The sequence below is a fragment of the Poromitra crassiceps genome, assembly GCF_964638095.1.
Source record: "Poromitra crassiceps genome assembly, chromosome: 1".
Taxonomy (NCBI): domain Eukaryota; kingdom Metazoa; phylum Chordata; class Actinopteri; order Beryciformes; family Melamphaidae; genus Poromitra; species Poromitra crassiceps.
The window spans coordinates 110189388-110213154 of NC_139623.1; the positions used below are offsets into that span (position 1 = coordinate 110189388).

General features: G+C 43.6%; 1 protein-coding gene across 3 annotated transcripts in view; it reads right to left on the reverse strand.

Moving 5' to 3' along the window:
* The window catches only part of etv1 (ETS variant transcription factor 1), a 39856-nt gene extending 24397 nt beyond the window's left edge, over nucleotides 1-15459 (reverse strand). For 2 of the 3 annotated variants that reach the window (XM_083637889.1, XM_083637887.1), the window contains exons 1-6: nucleotides 15341-15459; nucleotides 14938-15027; nucleotides 14353-14443; nucleotides 13973-14020; nucleotides 9256-9309; nucleotides 304-433 (exon numbers count right to left, since the gene is read on the reverse strand). In XM_083637889.1, coding sequence (XP_083494015.1) covers nucleotides 304-433; nucleotides 9256-9309; nucleotides 13973-14020; nucleotides 14353-14443; nucleotides 14938-14976 — 362 coding nt within the window. In that variant the 5' untranslated portion in view covers nucleotides 14977-15027; nucleotides 15341-15459. The remainder of the gene's footprint in view (nucleotides 1-303; nucleotides 434-9255; nucleotides 9310-13972; nucleotides 14021-14352; nucleotides 14444-14937; nucleotides 15028-15340) is intronic. The other variant, XM_083637888.1, reaches the window with a different exon arrangement.
* Between the last annotated feature and the right edge of the window lie 8308 nt (nucleotides 15460-23767).

The window sequence follows — 23767 nt, forward strand, 5'->3', positions numbered from 1 at the left end:
TAAAGTACAAAGTAATTTATTTCAGTTTTGTGCTAATTCTTTTTTTTTAAAGTAGGTATAAAAGTGGATATAATTTTAGAATAAATAAAACTCCTCAAACTTTTTCGGTTGGTTATAAACATAATGTGGAGCCAAATATGATACACAGCAAAAAAAGTTCCACTTCTTCTAATGTTGGCCTCGTTCTAATAGACTGCTATCGATCACTTTGAAAGAATAGGTGTCACTTTTTTCAAACGGTGAATATGTCTTTTTTTTTTAATATCATTTTCGAGTGGTCAGTTTGTGTGGTGCGGGGCCCACCTGACGTTGTACAGGCACTTCTCTCCATACTGGAGTTTGAAGGGCCGTTCCTGACTACAGTTGGAGCTCAGCTCTGAACACGGGCTATGCGGCTCCCTCTTGATCTTCAGCTGCAGTCCGTGGAAAGCCACTGCACCAAGCCAGGAGGAGAGAGTGAGAGAAACCCCAATTAGACTTGGAATAATAATGAGTCACACTTTACTAAATAATCAATAGTAGGGTTCGACCAATATGGGTTTTGAAAGCCGGTTGCAAATAACTTTTTTTTTGTACTGAAGGTGCCAATAACTACTGTCATTCACAGTGCCTATTTTCATGACAAATGTGTTTCCGGCAGAATTATATTTTTGTCCGGGTGGAAAAGACCCAGAAACAGCATTTATACCAGTCCACAGAAACACATAGTAATTCAATTATTTGAGTTTTATTGGCAGTTATTTATGGCAGGACGACACACCCTACCAATTCAACGACCCTGGGATAATGCCTAAGAATTCCTTGACATCGGCAAGAAACACTATTGAACAATTCAATGAAAAAATAAGTAAATACAATTTTATTACAGGATTTACAGACATTTTTTTTTTTATGTATCTGTGGTCAGGGAGGAACTTCCATCATCCACTTGATATGATATTTAACAAAAGGCCAAAATCAGCTCTATGTATATTAGTACAAGCCTAGTTCTGTGTATGGATGTTGCCAGCTATGAAATAATGCCAACCCCTCCCTCCTATGTCTGCCATCCTACACATGTCTGCCATGTCAAGCCATCAGTCACACACCAACAACTCACTTCAAATCTCATTTGTAAGCTATGTTCCAGAATGGGAGTCTGTTAGTGAAATATAGCATCAAACTGGGCTGCTCTACAGTAAATGCTTTATCTGCTTTCAGCTGGCTGTCAATACATCCCAGACGACAACAACCGGGCTCATTGAACTGAAGGGGCCTGTGCTCTCTACCTACGGGTCGGCCCCACAGCACAGTGAGCCCCGCCCCCGGTGCATCTGAGAGGCTGTTAAGTGCCTGATCGGTCCTGATTAACATCCCACCGTCTTGAGTCATGATCAACGCTAATCCAATTGGCTGACAAAAACCCAGTCAGTCAGAATGAAGTCAGGCTCAGGTTGCCTCAGTCGCCAATCACCGTCTCACCGCGACTACACACGACGACGTGCGCCGCGGTGAGCCTATCCCACAGCGCTCCATCAGACCCCGCTGATGCACGCGGTTGAAAGGGATAGATTCTGCTCTGACTGATGTTACAGACAGGATGGGAGTCTAGTAAAATAGCTGAGTAAAAAACAAAGCAACCATGAAACTATGAATGGATGAAGGAAATCCATCAACTCCTCGTTCAACCAAAGCACAAACATTTTGACATTTCATGAACCAAAAGATTCAAGCTGGTGGTTTTGTTTGGGGGAATATTTGCCGGTGGGAATATTTTTCTTTCAAACAAACTCCTATCCAAGGGACTGTGTGGAAGGTCTAAGGAGCTGAGAGAGGAGGATGTTTTGGGGAGTTTTTCTCACGGCTGACTGACAGCTGCCGTACGAGCAGGCGGCGATCTGCCAACACCCCATCTGACGCCCAGCCGGGCCCCTGGGGGCCGGGCTTGTTGGCAGCCCTCGCTGGGGGCCCGACCTTTCCGGGTCATCGATCGGAGGTCAAAGAGACACTTCCTGAGGGGAGACCTTTGACGACGCTGAGCACGGCTCGCAGACGTGGGAGAGCCTCGTTAAGGGCTCATGCAGTCGAAACGATAACTTTGTTTTGCCTCAAGATCAGAATCAGTAACACTTTAATCGTCAAGCACAATAAACGTACAGGAATCTGCCTTGCTGACAGTAACACAAGAGCTAATCCACTGACTTATCAGAGGTTTCTATCTGCCTGCACGTCTCTCTACATTCCAATTCTGCGCTTTACTCTGAACAGTACAGTAAAGTCTGTGCGCTATTTCACTTGCATGTTAAATGGAAGTCAATCAATTTTATTTAAAGTGTAGAATCACCATGAAGCCCAATACACTTATGCATAAGAATAATGCATAATAAAAATAAATATGCATAAGAAGAATGCATAAAGCATAAGATGCATAAGACAAAACATAAGTGGGTTATTTAACTTATTTGTATAAAACCCTGTATTTACCTAAGCGCCACATGGGCTACAATATTAACAATGGCTTCACCTGGGCTGAAACAGAGTGCCTTAAAATAGAGATGGAAATGTCACAATAGATTTTGTCAATGGGGTGCCAAGGCACACAAATCAATAGTGAAGGCATTGCCCCTAACTAAAACAGATACTTCCTTTTTAGTGCAGAATGTCATGCCCATCACTGCTTGATTGCTCTCATTATCTACATATTGATTAACCAAGATGGTAGGGTGTTTAAAAGAAGAGGCAGTTAGAACAATTACTGGGTCTATTTTGAATGCAAATGTTTTTTTCTCTGTGCTATTCATTCAAATATTGAGTCATTTTATTTGGCCTTCGATGTAGAGATACAATTTAACAATTACAAATGACAAAAACACATTCTTTTTTATTTTCGCCTTTTCATTTTGGGTGTAATATTTTACTTTGAGCTCCTAAGCATTTTTATGCCAATCATTCATACTGGTAATTATCAAAAAGCCCTCAGGACCAGCAATTGTGTATGCTGAGCTACAAATTGTGTGTTTTGGCAGAACCGAAGCCTACGTTTGGCAGATATTTCTCCAGTCCATTCATGAAAAAAATACAGGTCTTTTGGCAGCAGCGAAAAACCTTCCATTCCATTTTCACCTACTGTAGGTGCTCGCCTTTCCTGTTAAATATTAGAGGCTCAGATCTGCTGGTTACGTGTGGCCTCATTTTACACCTCCTCTCCTCCTCCGTTCCCTGCTAAGTTATGCTAATGGTAAGCATCTGTGTTGGAGTTCAAGACAAAGAAAATTCTCCTTCTTCGTCACAGCCTGAGGACACATTAGCTTGGAGACTCAGCTCAGATGCTGCTTCTTTAGCAGGATTAGAGCACTACTGTAAGTCAGTATTGAGAGGAAAGTGCCACAGCTTGTCAAGAGGTAAGAAGTTTCAGGATTGTAGATGAAAATATAAAATAATACTTGAATAGCAAAGAGGATTTTTTTTTATCTCACACCTGCCTTCTGGTAAAATATTTGAACTACAGTACACCTCAATATTCTACCAAACACTTTCTCTCAGAGGTGCCATTCTTTCTTTCCTTTATACGGCCTTAACACCAACCATCCTTTCCCTGTTTACCTCTCTTCTGGTCTCTCTGGAGGTGGAAAGATTACCAAAATATAGTAGAAGCAGTGTTACTTTAGCAAAGTAAAATTACTGGTATACAAATCGACTTAAAAGTAAAAAGTAGCTAATTAAAAATGTTCTTTGAATAAGTATAGTACCGGTACTTCAAAATAAAACTTTTAGGCGACCTATGATCTTTCCCCATGCAATGTAAAGGGGATGATAGTTTAACATGTCTTATTACACATTTTAAGCAGACTGAAAATAACAGCCATCGCCAGTAGTCAATGTTTCTTTTGCTACTAGCTTCCAGCTAGCTAGCAAGGTTAACGAACTTAGCGAACTAGCTCGACAACAACCAGGCTAACACAAACCAATAATACTACAGCTGGATGGCTTTTTGGCTAATGCTAAACAGTAAGTTATCATTAACATTTGCTCCAACAAGTTTTAAATTTACAATCGACTAGAAACATTTCTGATGCTTATATGGAGAGACAATTGGGGAAAAGATGGGGGAAGAATCTGGGGGGGAGCAAACAGCCTTCCTTTCATAACTTTTCTACATCTTAAACATCCGTCACAGAGTAGCGTATACATTTCTTTTTATTATTATTATTATTATACGTGTATGTATGTATATATATATATATATATATATATATACAGTATAGTCCCTCCAGGATTTTGCAGAGTTTTTTTGTGATTATTGCGATCATAAATGCTTGATTTTGCGGCGGCTTTTCTCAAGATTTGCGATGCAATTTGCGTCATTTTATGTGATTTTTTGCGGTAAAATTGCGGGAACTGGCAAAAATTGCGGAGTTGCGGAAAAAATTGCGATTTAATTTTTTAATTTTTAATTACATTTTTTCTTTTCCTCCCTTCATCGTTTCTCTTCTCCTTTCTTCCTCATCCTCAATGATGCTATTATCACTTTGCCTTTTCTCATACTTTTTGCTTAGTGCTTCATATTTTTCTTCTTATCCTTATTTCCTCTTCATGCCTTCCCTGTCCTCCTCATCCCTTGTTCCTTGTTAAATATTCAAACTACTAGACCCTAAGCTAAATATGCCACCTCTGTGTGTGTGTGTGTGTGTGTGTGTGTGTGTGTGTGTGTGTGTGTGTGTGTGTGTGTGTGTGTGTGTGTGTGTGGGTCTCAAATGCTTCGCGCTAGCAAAGTGGCTGTCCAGTGACGATTTCCGTGTGTGTTCCTCGCGACAGTGATGCACGGAGTGCAAAATAGTTGGCCTCCACTTTCATGCAAAACATTTGGAAATTGTTTTGCGGTTATTTTTGTTGGCAAATGTGAGGGGTTTGCCCTCCTCATCACAATGCGATGACGTGTTACGTTACGTCATACTCTCGTCACTTCCTATTGTTGTCCCTCGTTCCCACAGCAACCAGGCAAGATGACAGCGCACACATATCTCAAAACCAGGTAAAGATGCGGCATTTTACTAACTTTTTGTGGCGAAATCGCGGGAATTTTGAAAAATTGCAAGCCCCCGCAAATATCGCGGAGTTTGGTTGAATTTGCATTAGTTATTGCGATCGCAAAATCGCAATTTCCGGGAGGGACATATATATATATGTATATACTGTATATGTATACGCTACTCTGTGACGGATGTTTAAGATGTAGAAAAGTTATGAAAGGAAGGCTGTTTGCTGAAAGGAAGGCTGTTTGCTGAAATGCATCCGCTGACGTTGATGTGCTGACCCAGTGGTAATCTGTCTATACTATAATGCCGGCATCGTCTGTCAGTCTCTCTGTCCTTCGCGTATCTCGAGAACCATTGGTTGACTTCAAACTTCGGGAGTGCGCTGAAGGTCACCTGATGGAGTGCAGTGCCCTGTTTTTGTGCAATTCGGACACGTTCAATATTTGAACATTTGTGTTCAGTTCTGCACTGCTTCAAGCCACAGCTGAGCTCTGTGAGAGTAAGTGAGAAAAGTAAACATGCTGTAAGTAGGGTCGTTGAGAGTGAATGGTCGAGAATGAGGGGGGGTAAAGTAAACATTGGAGAGAAGGCAGCATGAAAGGAGCAGAGAATAGTAGGAGAACATGTATTTGTAAGCTGAATAAGCAGCATTAATATTCAAGTCTGTCATGAATAAAATCAAGGGGAAATAATCAGTAGAGAGCTCAGTGATCTTAGTTAAGTGAGATTTCGAAGAGATTTTCACATGGATATAATGGTAGGCTATAATGAGTCACGCATTCAGAAATAATATCCTCTAGGGCCGCGCCACTTCCGAGAACCCCCATCCTGTGTAAGTAGGGTTCCCAGAGTAAAACCTGGCCATTTCCACCACTGCTTATGGATGAGCATCATCTGCTGCATGCCATCGAGAACCGTTGGTCGGATCGACTTCAAACTTTGGGAGTGTGCCCTATTGTGCAGTGCAGTGCCCTATTTTCGTGCAATTGGGCATAGCGCCACCTACTGGCAACACAAATAGCGCTTTATCTTGATAGCCATTAATCTGATCGACTTCAAACGTCAAACTCGGGGAGTGCGCTTAGGGGGACTCAACGGATCAACGGAGTGCAGGGAGCTGAATTCCATGCAATCTGGCATAGCGCCATCTACTGGCAACACAAAAAGCAGTTTATCTCGATAGCCATTCATCTGATCGACTTCAAACTTGGGGAGTGCGCTGCTGGAGAACCTGCCATAGAACAGTGCCGAATGTTGTGCAATTTTGGCACAGCGCCACCTACTGGCAACACAAAAAGTGGTTTATCTTGAGAACCGTTCATCCGATTGACTTCAAACTTGGAGAATGTGCTCCTGCGAACTCGATGTAGTGCAGCGCTGAAGTTCTTGCAATTTGACATATCGCCACCTACTGGCAACACAAAAAGCAGTTTATCTCGAGAAACATGTGTCCGATTGACTTCAAACTTGGAGACGGAGAACGGAGTCGGAGAACGGAGTCCGATGGAGTGCAGTGCCGCATTTCATGCAATTTGGACTTATTCCAGGACTGTCTGTATGTCTGTCCTTCGCGTATCTCGATAACCATTTGACAGATGGACTTCAAACTTGCTCTTAGAGGGACCTGACAGAGTGCAGTGTGTGTGCAGGGGGAAGCACCCATGGGGTGGTGCATGGGGGATCTTAGAGGGACCTGACAGAGTGCAGTGTGTGTGCAGGGGGAAGCACCCACGGGGTGGTGCATGGGGGAACAGGCACTGCACTAGTTAAATGAAGTGTGTTGGCTTTTTCCTTCCTTTCATGAGTTATCCTTTTGGCATGCAGCTTAATTTATTCTTGTTTTTGAGTTGTGTGCGCACCTTTGTTTTTCTAAAGACATAGAAAAGTACAATATTAGAGGCAAAACATTCTTCAGTAAAGTAATGACTTACTCAAAAAAGTACAAGTACGAAAAAAGCTACTCATAAATGCAATTTATTACTACCACCATTAACAATGGGTTTCCATCCCTTTGTCTCTCTCCTCTCTTTAGATACAACCTGATACTTCTTCTATCATTCTCTGCATCTCTCTCTCTCTCTCTCTCTCTGTCTGTCTGTCTTTCTCCCCCTGTCTCTCCATCTCTCTCTCTCTCTCTGTCCGTCCCTCCATCTCTGGGCTCGGTGAAACTCATATGGGAGAGCTGCCGGCTGGGATGCCTGCTCGAGCGCCCAACCACGGTGCCCTCACCCTCCCACCATCTGCTAGTGCCTCTCCAGTCTGCTGCAGGTTGCCAACAGGACAATTCAGATGGTCAGCAGTCTCCACCCGCCCCGGCTACCTCTGAAGGACGAGGGGACAGTCTCGGTGACCTCTGGTTCTCTGCTGCACCACACCGGCTCCACCACCTTGGATTTTTGGGGTAGGTTCACTGAGTTCACTGCTTCAGGACTCACAAGTCTTAACAATAATGCTCAACTTCAATGAATGAAACATTTTTGCGGGTGTGACGATGATGGATAACTATAACCCTACCCCTAACCCTAACAACACCCCTGTGATCACGGTCTGTTCAATTCAAGCTCTTGGTTGAATATTTGAATAAAATGGGCTACATTAAACGGAAAAAAAATCAACTAATCTTTGTCCAAACACGGTCACAAAGCGCTCTCCGAATGCTTACCAAAACACACACACACACACACACACACACACACACACACACACACACACACACACACACACACACACACACAAATAGGTAAAAGAAAAAAAACAGCAAAAACACTAGAAGTGATGTCAGAAATAAACATATAATAGACAAAAAATACAAATCATATAATCAAGTTGTAAAAGGAAGTACAATTTTTTTTTCTTACATAAAGCAAGTATGGAAAAAAAATCAATAAGTGGTTTAAAGATTATACTATTTTTTTCTGGAATTTACACTGAAAAACACAATCACAATCTGGTTTTTAATATAGACAATAGGAAGCCAATAGGAAGCTGCGGTCCGGCTCACACGGGGTTAAAAAGCCTGTGATATAGCTTGATGCCAGACCCATCCATGCCTTCATCTTATTCTTATAGTCTTACCCGTGATCAGTACAATCTTAAAATGAGTCCAGAAACAAACGTAACCAACGCAAAGATTCTAAAATCTGGATCTTCTCTTTTTGTTCCAGTATAGCAGTTGTCTTTTTGCACAAGTTGGTTGAATACATAGTAGTTAAAGGGCATTAAGGACAGGAGAAGCAGACTTAGGCTGTGGACATGCAGTTTTGCGCGGGCCGTTTGGCTCATCTAAAAGACATGTGCTAGCACCGGCTCCCACTGAGCTCCACTCACTCCATTTCTGTCCCCAGCTTGGCACTACCTCCTCCAGAAGTGGTGCCAAGTCCCCAGCCCCGCGTGCTTGCCTTTCACCGCGCACAACCAGGTGAACTGCTACTAACGACCACATCCTATAACTACTGCCAGGGTATCATCAATTCACGTCAGGCGACAGAAAATTCATCCCATTCTCAGAAATATTCGTAACAAAATAATTTACTCTTTGGAGGGGGATTACGCAAGTAAAACCTGACATGCCATAAAATACTCTGTATAAAATATTTCTGCTAACACTAGAAAGGCCAGTGAAGTTTGCAGGTGTAAGAAAAAAGGCCCAAAAGCCTTGAACTGAAAGAAAAAATAGAGGAAGAAGAACTACATATTTCCTTGAATGATTTTGAAAATCTAGCATAAAAAGTGGGTCTAGGATAGGTCACGGAGGAGCATGGAAGCATGGAGCATTGGAAGCTGAGAAATGTCAAAACAGCCATCAGTTGATGCCAGTTTGGCTTTCCCAGTGTTAAAAATATCACCTCAACTGCCTGAAAATCAACCACAATATTTTGATGTTTCCTTATGCAAATAAATCACGGTGCAATAATATCTCAGACGGTGGTGGAGAGCTGCAGGGTGCGACAGAGGCGGGGGGGGGGGAGAAAGAGATACCCCCCCCCACCCACACACACACACACACACACACAATGCACCTGTCTGCCTACCCGCACGACTAGTGGTTCTCCAGAGAGCACATGTGCACTCTCAAACAAACACACGAGTCGAAGAGCGCAACACACACACACACACACACACACACACACACACACACACACACACACACACACACACACACACACACACACACACACACACACACACACACACACACACACACAACACACAGAGAAAAGTGATGTTGTCTCTTACTCACAGTTTTCAGTCTGGAAGTCTGGAACAAACTGCTCGTCATTGTCGGGAACTTGAGCTGAAGACATAAGCAGACAAGAAGAAAGGAAAAGATTGTTTCTTGATGTTGATGGACAATGCTGCATTGATCAGGGCTCTCTACAGGCCAATAACCTGCTCTGGCAAGCAGCCTCCTGGGATATTAAGTTGGCCTATCCTCGACGTCGTCGTCAGTTAAAGACCACAGAGCTCGCCATTTTTTTTCTTTTCTTTTTTTTGCAGGAATCAAGGAAAGAATTGCTTGTTTTCTCAGTATTTTTAAAAATGTGCACTTTGGTTTAAAAAGGTTTTAATGGCCTAGAAGGGGTCATGAGACTCATTCCAAACATAAATGACCATGTGAACATTTAATTCAAGTATGAAAAACAACTGGCAATAGCAATATCCAGCACAACCTTGAAAACTTCTTCAATAGCGTGTGCATTATGTACTGCCAGAAATTGTTTCGAACGAACTGCATTTTCAAACAAATGCTTCGTCTGCCTCCTAAATTCCACTTCCTGAGGTCGCCTTGTCCACTGACGACTCTGGAGCCTCAGCGCTCAGTCCTTGCCAGCAGCCAAACACCCATTGTTAACAGTATCTAATTGGCTTCTTCCCTACTGGTGAATCCACCTGTACCTACCGAGTCAGGTCTGTTCCAAAACTGCACTGCTTCACCTATGCTTCAAACGCCCCTGCACCACCGGCTAATGCTAGAATAATGAAGCCTCCTCCTCTGCTCTGGATCCACTTAGGCATAATGTAGATATTTATACATGACACACATTATTTATCACACATATTTACACTTGCTGACAGTTCTTCATGTCCCTCATGTTCCACTATGGCGAAAGGCAATAGGAGATTTAAATTGTGTCATTAGCACATCTATTTATACGCACAATGAGGTGGGTCCTCATTATCACAGAACCAGTAGCATGTCTCCACATGTCTGGAGATCGCACAAGAATCGCCATTTTGGCATTTTTTTTACACTCTTGATACGATCTTGATGTTTTTTTCTCCAAAGGTGTGAGTAAACAATCAACAGATCAACAGTGCCGGTGCTCCATATTTCCCAACAATGCATGTCAAGTGTGTAATGAGAACAAAAAAACACAAGTAGAAACACCTGAGTTTTTTCACTGCAAGTTCAGTTAAATGTGCCTCCACCCTATTGTATGCAGTCCTTTTAAATACAGCCTGGTATTATAGCCTGGTTGAAGTAGTCGATCATCTGGAAAACAACCATGACTGTACAAAGGACTACTGCAGTGTTATGCAGAGGACACACAGTTCTGATGGATGACTCCTTTACATAAGATACTTTGTGACAAGCCTACTTCCAGGGCTAGTAAGGGCAAACGTGAACAATACAACAATCAAAAAGAAAGCTATAAAAGAAAGCTCACTGCATGGTAAATAATACCCACATCTTTAGCTACCGTGACCTAACCTCAACTTTTTAACACCAATTATTAACCCAACGGTCCACGACAACCAAATGTGCCAAAACACAATGAAAAACAAACCTGAAAACAAGAGTGAATCTCAGCAACAGCTCTCGCTTCGCTGTTATGACACAAACACGGACTCACAGAAACCTCAGGCAACACATCTTCACACAGGGACAAAGGAGAGGACAGATCTTCACACAGGGACAAGGAGAGGACAGATGGAAAAGAGAAAGAAAGAAGGAAAGAGTCTTTGTCCAGAAGGAAGTGCAGGGCGGATGAGTCACCGGCCGCGGCCTGTGAATGAGCCAGCTGATCCCTGCAACAAACTCCTGGGGAGATCGCAGAGCTGGAAGTCTGCCGCCATTCACAAAAAACACAGACGGAGAGAGGAGAGAAACACAGGGGGAGAAAGAGGAGAGAAAAAAAGAGAAATAGCAAAGTCCCCAAACACAGGGCCGGAGCAGAGAAGACGCGCCCTGCAGAAGAGAAGATCAGCGAATGCTCTCGCTGCCTCTGCACTACCTGCTCCACTCTGTGTCTCTGGCCTGCTGACTTTCAAACTCATTTAGCGCAGGACAAACAGGATCTGGGTGAAAGGCGCCAACTGTCACACTGTCATTTTTGTCAATGCCGATTTCAATGATACATTTGTGTGCTAACAATGCCAAATTTCCACAGATGAATCGGTGCACCCGTGCATTCTTAAAGCGAGAAATCTGTGAAGCACAACACTTTTTTTTTTTAAATAATAATAATAATATGAAAATGGAAGTATTTTGAACTTAAATAACAAAAAAGAAAAATTCTGGCTGGATGCATGTGGGGATGGAGGGTGGATGGGTGGGGTGTTAGACACACGCCTGTCAGGTGACAAAACCCCTTCAACCACTCTGTCCATGTCGGAAACTCAGTCTGTCTCTCATAATTCCTCCTCTTACTCCAATTACCTGAACTAATAAATCTTACAAATGGACAAGGTATTCCTTTTCATCTTAATGGACGGGAAGTCATTCATTAAATCTACAGCGTTGAAGCGGACATCGTCACATTGGTCCATGACAGGCAGAACTGTCATCCTTAACAGTAATATCTTATCTTATCAACGGCCGCCGTCTCTCTCCTCACTTGGATACTGAAATATTAAAATCTTGTCTTATTCTTTTACACGCCCTGCGGTGTGCGCCACGCTACCTCCCCATCTAACTGGCGGTGAGGGGTCTTGCTGAAGTACTCCAATATCTGTTTCAAAGCATATGTTTCTTTTTTTTTTAAGATTATACTGTGAGCATTTTCAAATGTGCTAAAGAATAGATGGGTCCCATTAAAGATTGAAGACCCCATTCACCTGTGTAAAGGGTGAGCTACATTTTCTCCTCAGCACCTTTCCAGAGGATGTATTGAGATGAAGCTCCATCCTTTAAAAAAAAAGTATTACAGTTGATTTTCCCCCTAATTCACTTACATTGTGCACTTGAGAGAGCTACTTTGTAACTATAATTATGGCTGTGTGTCCTGAGCACTGACATTTCATTTCACTGATGACATTGCTGTAATTTTTAATATTTTTCGGAAATTCCAACTTCCAATTGACTTGTTTTACACAAATTAAATTGATCAAATATTATATTTGTGCCTCATCAGATAGCAGTCTTTCCCCACAATGTCTACCTCAATTTCAGCACAAAACAAGCAAAGGACTAAATAAAACTGATGCAGTAATTTAACACAATAATATAGATTTCCCCCAAAAAAACGTTGGTTCCATAAGTGAACTTTAAAAATAGGATTTTACAAATTAACAAAAAGAAATAAAGGGAAAAAAGACGAGACTTTACATGTCCACATAAGCCAATAAGGTGTAATAAAGAAAACACATAAAGAAAACAAGTCTAATCGTTCTGTTAGAGGGGACAATATTCCACTACTTGACAAACTTATTTTTTACATAATATTGCTGAGGCACATTTTTAGAGATATTCCTATTTTGTTTTACTTTTAGATGTATATTTATAACCATAATATGTATTGTAGTATTGTATGCAAAAGCTGGTTAAAATTTCCCATACATAGAAATTGTCTCTTTTCTCTTTGCAACTTTACAATTTATCTGCTTTCTTATCTTACAGTGACGGAGCAAATCAAGAATTAGTCACAATGACCCTGTCAAACTAAACTTATACACAATGATGCACGCAGTGTGAAATGCCAAACTCTTACTCTGTTATGATATCTATTATATGAACTTTCAAAACACATGCAATATTTAGAGAGATGCAAATACAAAACTTAGGTTAACTAGAGGTTAAACTAAGTGAAAGAGGCAGATGCAGCAGGAGACATGCATTTTACAAACAAATCAAAAGGTAAAAATATAATATCAATATTCACCACTAACCAAAACTTCGGTGTTGCAGACACGGCGGAAAGAGGACACTTGCACTTAAATCCTGAAGCATCACGTCTCAGTTAGACCACAAACTACAAGTCTTGCCATGAGAGAAAACAAAAAAACAAAACAAAACAAAACAAAACAAAACAAAACAAATTAATAAATAAATAAATAAATAAATAATAACAAAAAGTAAACAAATAAATAAATAAAAGTGTGAAAAATGTCAGTGGCCACTCAGTGAGACCAACTCTGAGGGGAAAAAATTATAGATCCATTCTTTTTCCTTTCTTTTTCCGCCAAGAAATTAAATTAAAGCAGACAAGATGATGGTACAGCTGTAGAGGAAAATATTTGGAGAGGTGTGCTGATAGGAAGGAGAGAGAGAGATAGCAGGTGAGAGATAAAGTGAGTGAGAGAGAGAGTAAGTGAGGGAGAGAGAGAGAGAGCGAGAGAGAGAGAGAGAGAGAGAGAGAGAGAGAGCGAGAGCGAGAGCGAGCGAGCACGCGAGCTGGTGCTGCAGCTCGGCTCTGGAAGAGGACGTGGCTGGTGGCAGCGACTGGCGTGCGCTGCGTTAGCTCTTGCCAAAAGCAGAGTCGACAGTGAGCGTCGACAGAGAGCCTTCTCCTGGTAATTTGTGATGACACTCTCTGGTAGAGCCTCCTCCGTCTCTCCCTGAAGACCCCTCTCTCTCATCACAGTCTCTAATGTATGCATGACACACAAGGTGCCTCTTCCACACAGGCTTTTAATTGGACTGCAACGCTCAGCCATGTAACTCCAGGCAGCTCTTTCCCTCATAACCTATCATACCCATCTCTCCTCTTCACACCCCAACTTTAAGACACACTCACCTTCCGCCAGCCAAGCCTCCTGCAGTTGACTGAGGTCCTGGAAGAGCTCTGGGGGGAATCAAAGCAGAGAGCGATGCTTGAAGAAAGTAAAGAAAAAAAAACACAGTCAAAAACCCCATGAGAAGCATCGGAAACAACTGACTTCATTATGACGGGGCTTGGCACCATTGCAGCACAGTGTTGGGCACGTGTGCAGCTAATAACAACTCAATTTGTGTCTGTAACCACTGACAGAGGCTTGTGAGGATCTTCACAGGCTGCTGTGTTCTAATTGAGAGTCTGTACTAAGGAGTGCAGGTGGCCACCAACCAATTGAATTTTGCTAAATGTTTAGGAGCCGTGAAATTAACTCTAACCCCCCACCCCCGCCCTCTGCCTACCTTCTGTGTCCAGGGCCAGGTCGGACTTAATGAATTTTCTCTTTCTGTCATTTGCTGGCCTCTCGCTGCTCGTTGTCTTGTCTTGTGGCTTCTGCAAAGAGGGTACAAAGACACAAATCAATTTTTCTTCCCTGACTGGAGCGGTGATTCGCTTCCTGGCTGCAGCAGCACACCACGCACTCTGTCTGATGGCAGCAGAAAGAGCAGCAGGAGAATCTCAATCGCTTTTAAAGCCCGACCCATGGCAAGGGACTTGTGCTCTTATGCTTGTCATGCAAATTCAGAAGTTGTAAACATAATGCATTTAGCCAAAACACAGAATAAAGTCATGGACACCTTGTTTAACTGATTGTCTTTGACGAACAGATGAAACTTAAATGGTCCATGTGAGGTATATGGGTCTTGGCAGCAGTAAAGAAAGACAAAGAAAAGAATAGAACAAATATAAAGTGTTGGAGGTAATACAACAGGGGATTATAACAATAACATTATTGTAACAGGCAACAAGGACAAAAAAAACTTCCTTGGTAGATTTACAGGTTTGAGTTAACTTTTTTAACTAGCCTACAGGCTATAACCACTCACTTTACAGTAAGGCACTTGTTGGTCGTGAAATCCATCCATTCTGCAGCGCTGTAATTGATAAGCAGTTATAATGTCTCCCTCGAGTCTGTTCTGGTCACAATAAAAAGATGGATAGAGGAGAGAAAGAGAGAAAGAGGACATGAATGACGGTTTCGCATCTTTCCATGAGTGAAAATGAGATAGTTTCTTTCATAAAGGCACAGTTTACACACCTCTACTCGAGCTTTTAGCTCAACGAGAATGAAATACAACTAACAACACCTGCGACGCTGCAAACTTTGTTGACAAATCTGCAAATGTCGTGCGTAAAACGGCACAAAGCGCGCAAAGACGCAGCGCAAAATGCTTCAGACGCGAGAAAAGTCGTGCAAAAAAACAAAACAAAAACAAAATGCGCACTTACCGAGCGACAGTGGACTGCGTGTGTGCGGACTGGAGCAGAGCAGAGCAGAGCCGCTACAGGAGTGATTTCTTTTCCTCCACGGTCCCGGGCTAAAGGCTGCGCTCTCGCCGCTCACCGTGTTGCTGTGTAGCGGCTTGGCATCGCCTCCCGGGGCCTCCCATGGAAACAACCCGCACTCCGCTTCCTATTGGTTGTCAATGTCTTTCACCGGATCAGATTGCTGGCAGTCAATCACGCACGGCACGGTGGGCAAGCAGGCAGGCATGTCAGGAGTCAACATGGAACATTGCCCTCTGAAGTTTGGAGGTGTGTTTTTTAACTGAAAATGGCGCCGCACTTAGCCTAACCTTACATTCACAAATAAACGTATACACATGCATAGCCTATTTACCTGCACCCCCTCTCTCAATTCAATTCGCTTTATTGGCATGGATGTAACAAAGACAATGTTGCCAATGCTTCAAGTAATAATGAGATTACTGTAAAAAGAAAATGGTACAATTAGTAAAATCAAGGAAATAGTAGAAAACAGAACACTGTGAAATACGAGAAGTGTGCATTGAAGTTGTTAGTGGTGTGTGTGTGTGTGTGTGTGTGTGTGTGTGCGCGCGCGTGTTAAAGTTGCCATGTGTGCCACACACACACACACACACACACACACACACACACACACACACACACACACACACACACACACACACACACACACACACACACACAGTCTCTTGTCTGTACCCTGTGTGTACACATTGAAACACACCCCTCTCTCAGTCAGTCAGTCAGTCAGTCACGGTACGTGCACATCTACAATGGCACGGCGGCTTGCCTGCTGAAAAAGCCGCTTTGACGCTGCATCTTGATAGGCTGTCTTGCTGTATTCTCGATTCTGATTGGTCCATTTCAACATCGCGCTGGAACCGCCCCCAGCGTTTCAGCGTTTCACTGTCGCAGACTAGAGGCGGCTTGTCTCCGAGCGGCTTCACGCTCGCGGGGCGGGACTAGGGCGGGACCTTTCGTTGAAGCTACCCAATGACAGCTCTTCTTACACATTTCCTCCCCGCACCCTCCTGTGTACAACGTTTCTACAGGCTACAGCTCCAAGCTGGAAGCTGGTTTGCACGCCCACAAAACGCTGCGACACAGCGGAAAAGCGAATTTGCCATTGTAGATGTGCACGTACCGTCAGTCAGTCAGTCAGTCAGTCAGAAGCAGCTCTCTCTCCCGGCGGTCAGGTTTGTGGCCATGGTAACAGTGTTTTGAAGAGGCTCCAGAGGGACTCGCTCAGAGCCAGCTCTTCCTCCCTGTAAAGGAGACATTGTTGGGTGAGCCTGGCTGTAAGACCTGCAGGAGGCACTGACCTGGAAGTAAAGCACAGGTCACTGGGTGACTGGGCCACTGAGGACACAGCAGCTGCTGGCTGGGGTTTCTCATAACTTATGAGAAACCCCAGCCAACAAAAAAATGATTCCCACTAAATAAATCTTTTTTGTTTGTTTCAACCTGTTGGCCAGCCCAGTTAATTGTTAGATATCACCTAACTGAAGGAGGCAGACTGAAGTTCCAAGTTGTTGTTTTTTAGAGTGCAAGTCAGCTAACTGGTCAACTTGAATGGCAAAGAATGAACTCTGGTAAAAAAAAAGAAGAAGAAAAGAAATTATACTAGAAAACTTTGAATCATTCACTTGGTAGTAAGCCAAAAAGAAAGCCAAGGCAAAAATAACGTGTGCGTCTCAACCTTCATCAGGGTCCAAATATAATGGCAATGATTTATTTTTTCCTTCATTCATGACTGTGGCCATCATGAGCAGCTCCACTGGAGCAGTTGAGGGTTGACTGTCCTGTTCATGGACTCCTCAGCGTAGCTGAAGGTTCATATCAGGTGTTCCCTTTTCAGTCAGGCTGGGATCATATTGTGCTCAAAGGGATATGCAGAACCTGTATGAGGTTATAGAGTCTCTGGATAGTGGACTATGAGCCATTAGGGGCTCCATGTTATACCCACCAGGATGGGAATTACATGGAGGCCACCTTGGCAGTGCCCTGCTACCAGCCTGCTACTGTCAGTTGCTTTAAAAGCATCAGTGGTCTCAGTTTAATGTAGCCTGCCCTATGCAAAGGATGTGTAATTGGCTCATTTTAACACACATTTTTGGACCTTTATTTTTCTGTGTAGCTACAAAGAATTGTGTGGTAGCCTAATAGCTGTTTAGAGCCACTATAGACTATAGAGTTTTGTTTTACATTGTTTCTTTTTATATCTCTGCTGTATAACATTCAAGAAAGGTTTGCCTGCAGTACTAACAGATACAGAAACAGGATAAATGCGTGAAGGGGAACCATTGTATAAAATGCTTGACTGAATCTATCTCAAGTCAGCGGTCATGCTGGTACCATCTTGGATCCAGGCAGGGTTCCATTACCAGGCCGGTGAAGTGGATGTGAAGTGAAGGATCATGTCATGCTGCTGAACCCCCTCGAGGACGGAGAAACACAGGTCAAGTGCCGGCATCCACCCATCTGACACCAAGTAAACCAATGCTCCCTCCACTCCACCACATCACAAGATACGGTAGATAGATTCATACAGATACAGTAGATAGAAAATTATGTTAACATCCTCAGAAAATGATGTAGGAGTTATAGGCACATTTAGTTGACATACTGTAAATGTCATGTATTTAGCTGATGTTCTTATATAAAAGAGACTTCCATCAAAAGTCCATTCCTTTCTCCTTGTTTACTTCCCCACAGTCTGTCATTCACTTTCCTCTCCTGGGAACTCATATATACTCATATACCTGCAGGTCAATGTGACTGCATGTACATTTAGGAAGTGTTTTGACCCTTTCCATCAAATCCATTCAAAACCTGTGGTGTTTAGAACAGCAAATGTAAAAGATTTCATGAACTGGCTGTAGGTTGGATCACTATTTTGTTATACTAGGAATTGAGCATGCATGGAGACTCTGGAAATGATGCACCATGGCTGCAGTTATGGAAATGCACACCTAGTCACAGCTGATGCATATGCGCACCTGGTCACAGCTGATGCATGTGCGCACCTGGTCACAGCTGATGCATGTGCGCACCTGGTCACAGCTGATGCATGTGTGCACCTAGTCACAGCTGATGCATGTGTGCACCTAGTCACAGCTGATGCATGTGTGCACCTAGTCACAGCTGATGCATGTGTGCACCTAGTCACATCTGATGCATGTGTGCACCTAGTCACATCTGATGCATGTGTGCACCTGGTCACAGCTGATGCATGTGTGCACCTAGTCACAGCTGATGCATGTGCACACCTGGTCACAGCTGATGCATGTGCACACCTGGTCACAGCTGATGCATGTGCACACCTAGTCACAGCTGATGCATGTGTGCACCTGGTCACAGCTGATGCATGTGTGCACCTAGTCACAGCTGATGCATGTGTGCACCTAGTCACAGCTGATGCATGTGTGCACCTGGTCACAGCTGATGCATGTGTGCACCTAGTCACAGCTGATGCATGTGTGCACCTAGTCACAGCTGATGCATGTGCACACCTAGTCACAGCTGATGCATGTGCGCACCTGGTCACAGCTGATGCATGTGCACACCTAGTCACAGCTGATGCATGTGCGCACCTAGTCACAGCTGATGCATGTGTGCACCTAGTCACATCTGATGCATGTGTGCACCTAGTCACATCTGATGCATGTGCACACCTAGTCACAGCTGATGCATGTGTGCACCTAGTCACATCTGATGCATGTGCACACCTAGTCACAGCTGATGCATGTGTGCACCTAGTCACATCTGATGCATGTGCACACCTAGTCACAGCTGATGCATGTGTGCACCTAGTCACAGCTGATGCATGTGTGCACCTAGTCACATCTGATGCATGTGCACACCTAGTCACATCTGATGCATGTGTGCACCTAGTCACATCTGATGCATGTGCACACCTAGTCACAGCTGATGCATGTGTGCACCTAGTCACATCTGATGCATGTGCACACCTAGTCACATCTGATGCATGTGCGCACCTGGTCACAGCTGATGCATGTGCACACCTAGTCACAGCTGATGCATGTGTGCACCTGGTCACAGCTGATGCATGTGTGCACCTAGTCACAGCTGATGCATGTGTGCACCTAGTCACAGCTGATGCATGTGTGCACCTGGTCACAGCTGATGCATGTGTGCACCTAGTCACAGCTGATGCATGTGTGCACCTAGTCACAGCTGATGCATGTGCACACCTAGTCACAGCTGATGCATGTGCGCACCTGGTCACAGCTGATGCATGTGCACACCTAGTCACAGCTGATGCATGTGCGCACCTAGTCACAGCTGATGCATGTGTGCACCTAGTCACATCTGATGCATGTGTGCACCTAGTCACATCTGATGCATGTGCACACCTAGTCACAGCTGATGCATGTGTGCACCTAGTCACATCTGATGCATGTGCACACCTAGTCACAGCTGATGCATGTGTGCACCTAGTCACATCTGATGCATGTGCACACCTAGTCACAGCTGATGCATGTGTGCACCTAGTCACAGCTGATGCATGTGTGCACCTAGTCACATCTGATGCATGTGCACACCTAGTCACATCTGATGCATGTGTGCACCTAGTCACATCTGATGCATGTGCACACCTAGTCACAGCTGATGCATGTGTGCACCTAGTCACATCTGATGCATGTGCACACCTAGTCACATCTGATGCATGTGTGCACCTAGTCACATCTGATGCATGTGCACACCTAGTCACAGCTGATGCATGTGTGCACCTAGTCACATCTGATGCATGTGCACACCTAGTCACATCTGATGCATGTGTGCACCTAGTCACATCTGATGCATGTGCACACCTAGTCACAGCTGATGCATGTGTGCACCTGGTCACAGCTGATGCATGTGCGCACCTAGTCACAGCTGATGCATGTGCGCACCTAGTCACAGCTGATGCATGTGCACACCTAGTCACAGCTGATGCATGTGCGCACCTAGTCACAGCTGATGCATGTGTGCACCTAGTCACATCTGATGCATGTGCACACCTAGTCACAGCTGATGCATGTGCGCACCTAGTCACAGCTGATGCATGTGCGCACCTAGTCACAGCTGATGCATGTGCGCACCTAGTAACAGCTGATGCATGTGTGCACCTGGTCACAGCTGATGCATGTGCACACGTAGTAACAGCTGATGCATGTGCGCACCTGGTCACAGCTGATGCATGTGCACACCTGGTCACAGCTGATGCATGTGTGCACCTAGTCACAGCTGATGCATGTGCACACCTAGTCACAGCTGATGCATGTGCACACGTAGTAACAGCTGATGCAAGTGCACACCTAGTCACAGCTGATGCATGTGCACACCTAGTCACAGCTGATGCATGTGCGCACCTAGTCACAGCTGATGCATGTGTGCACCTAGTCACAGCTGATGCATGTGCGCACCTGGTCACAGCTGATGCATGTGCACACCTGGTCACAGCTGATGCATGTGCGCACGTAGTCACAGCTGATGCATGTGCGCACCTAGTCACAGCTGATGCATGTGCGCACGTAGTCACAGCTGATGCATGTGCGCACCTAGTCACAGCTGATGCATGTGTGCACCTAGTCACAGCTGATGCATGTGCGCACCTGGTCACAGCTGATGCATGTGCATACCTGGTCACAGCTAATGCATGTGCGCACCTGGTCACAGCTGATGCATGTGCGCACCTGGTCACAGCTGATGCATGTGCGTACCTGGTCACAGCTGATGCATGTGTGTACCTGGTCACAGCTGATGCATGTACGCACCTGGTCACAGCTGATGCATGTGCACACCTGGTCACAGCTGATGCATGTGCACACCTGGTCACTCACAGTTATTGCGAATTCGCACTTGTTTATATGAAAATGTCAGATTATTACTTTAATCCATTACTGTATCTTGGTTTACCTCTCCACATATCAAGGACAAAAACAGTGTGGCACTTCCATGATGCTTTCATAGTTTCACATCGAGGACCATGGCGTCTCACATTAAGGTATTCAAGTCTACAAATGATTTAACTTGTTTTAAAAAGTACTATAAGTCGTACATCATACAAGTCACAGAACACCAAGTCAAACAACCAAATAATTCTTTATTGTTTCATTACCACTTTTCTCACTTAAGGTAGGCAGGCTTATTTTGTTTCAGACAGATCAACACATTGGCACAATGTCTAGAGTAGTGAAGCAATAAGCAGAAAAATAATGCTGCCGTGTACAAAAATACAACCTCACTGTACAAACGCTACACTTACAAAGCAAAGAGACGGAGACTGAACACTGGTCTCTACAAGCGTAAACAAAGACTGAAACGGTCTATCCAATTATTCTCAGAAAACATGCAGGAATGCATTTTTGTTGAAAAGGTTGATGTAGTATTTATCCGATGTATGTGTGCTATTCTTGGTTCATGCTGTGTTTAATGGATCCAAAAATGTGCAAATAGTGTTTGAAATTTCTTTGGTGAGAGACTGAATGAGGTTAAATAATGTTTGTTCTTAATGCAGAAATGTTTCGAAATAATACATTTTAAAGCCACAGCATGTGCAACAGTGGCCTCTGCTGCCAAAAGTGGTAAATACAAGACGCTAATAAAAGCTACCCTTCCCTGTTTGTACGTTCAGATATCAGCTTGTACTCTCTACTTTGATAACCTTTCTGCTTATAACTGTTGTTTATAACTGATTCGCTGGGGGGAGAGCTCCAAATATCCCCATTGTTGTGTCAACTTGTTTTATTGAAACAACTTTTATTGAAACAAGTCTCTAACCGTGCTGCTAATCAAGCTAGCTAGTGATAAACACATTTAATTTCCTATAAGTTCTTCACACAAAAAAGCATCCCATTAGTTTGTCAGAGGAAAGCTTTTAATATAAAGGAGCTGCGTCAGCAAATGGAGTTACATCCAGGTAACTTCAATGCTCCGAAGTGACATACATGGTGCAGGAAAAAGGCCTTCGGGGCACGGAGTGAGAATGATAGAGGCGACAGTGTCAGTTGACATCAGTATAGCATCAAAATGATTTAAGTAGCCTAAGTAAAATTGGTGCTTTAAATGAGTAACATGAATTGTAAACTTTCTTGAAAGGAATGAAATAACTGATTTGGGGTATTGATTCTTCTATTCCAGCTCGTATGTCATTTTCATATGTCATTTTCATTTTCAATTAAAGTCATTTTGTATTTAGACTTTAATTGGTTAATGTACGTTCGTATGCGCAGCGCACTGCAAACGCTCAATGGTAGACATCAGAACAAATCAATGATCTGAGCAAGTCACACTGCCCACACTAACTGTACCAGCAACAAGTCTGATTGAACAATGGGCTCTTTTCTATTTTTCCACATTAAAAATACCTGAGTACCTGTTTATAAAATCACAGGACCCCATACACAAAAAATAGGTATCTCATAGACAACCGTATGATATGGTTCAACCTTCAGATAAAGGCAGCGCTGATGTATTACAGATACATCATAGACAGATACATACTGTATGTATTATAGGCAAAAACCTTCAGAATTATCCATTTCCACAAGTTTCAAAACAGATCTTGGTCACCCATGCAACAGGACATGTGCACACAACTGGTAAACACGGTCTAGAGATCTCTCGTGCGGCGTAAAACAAAGAGTGTCATGCATTTTTATCCAGACTCATTCCTAACCTTTCCACTGATGCAGTAGCAACACAACAGAGTAAAAACATGTCAAGACTTTCAATAATCGTTAGAAGACGGCAAACGCGATTCTCTTTTCACCATTTAAAGTCATTTGTGAGTTCGCATCCGTTAAAGAAAATGCTGAGCCGGTAAACTCACCTCACACCCAAACTCCAGATATGTAAACTCCAACGACAGTAGCTTCTTCTACTGTCCATCATGCATTGGGGTACGAAAATGCAAAGACGGTCATAAAACATCATCAAACATCAAAAAGCAGCAAAAATGAATGAATAAATAAATAAATAAATACATCATAAAACACATTCATCCATGGAGTTTCTCCACATGGCACAGGTCACAACAGCGGGGGGGAAATGAGACATTTAGAAAACATGTCATTTTTCAAACTGGCTTTCTAGAAACACCAACAAGGTATTGAGGAGTTAAATGATAACACCGTAGCTCAAAGCCTCAGTCCTTCTAATCTCGCACCTCATTGTGGATAAAGTGAGGTTTGCTCAGAGAGGTCCCCATGCCCGAGGCAGCGTGTGCCTACAGCTTGCTACTGTGTGCAGTGCACTGGGCTATCAAACTGGCATCAAAGAGCCATCGCAGAGTGGGCCAAGTCAGCTGAGTGACGTTCACCCTGCGATGGCTGCTGTGTGGGTGCTTGTGACGGCGTGTGCTGCGTGTGGTGGAGCGTGAGCCCG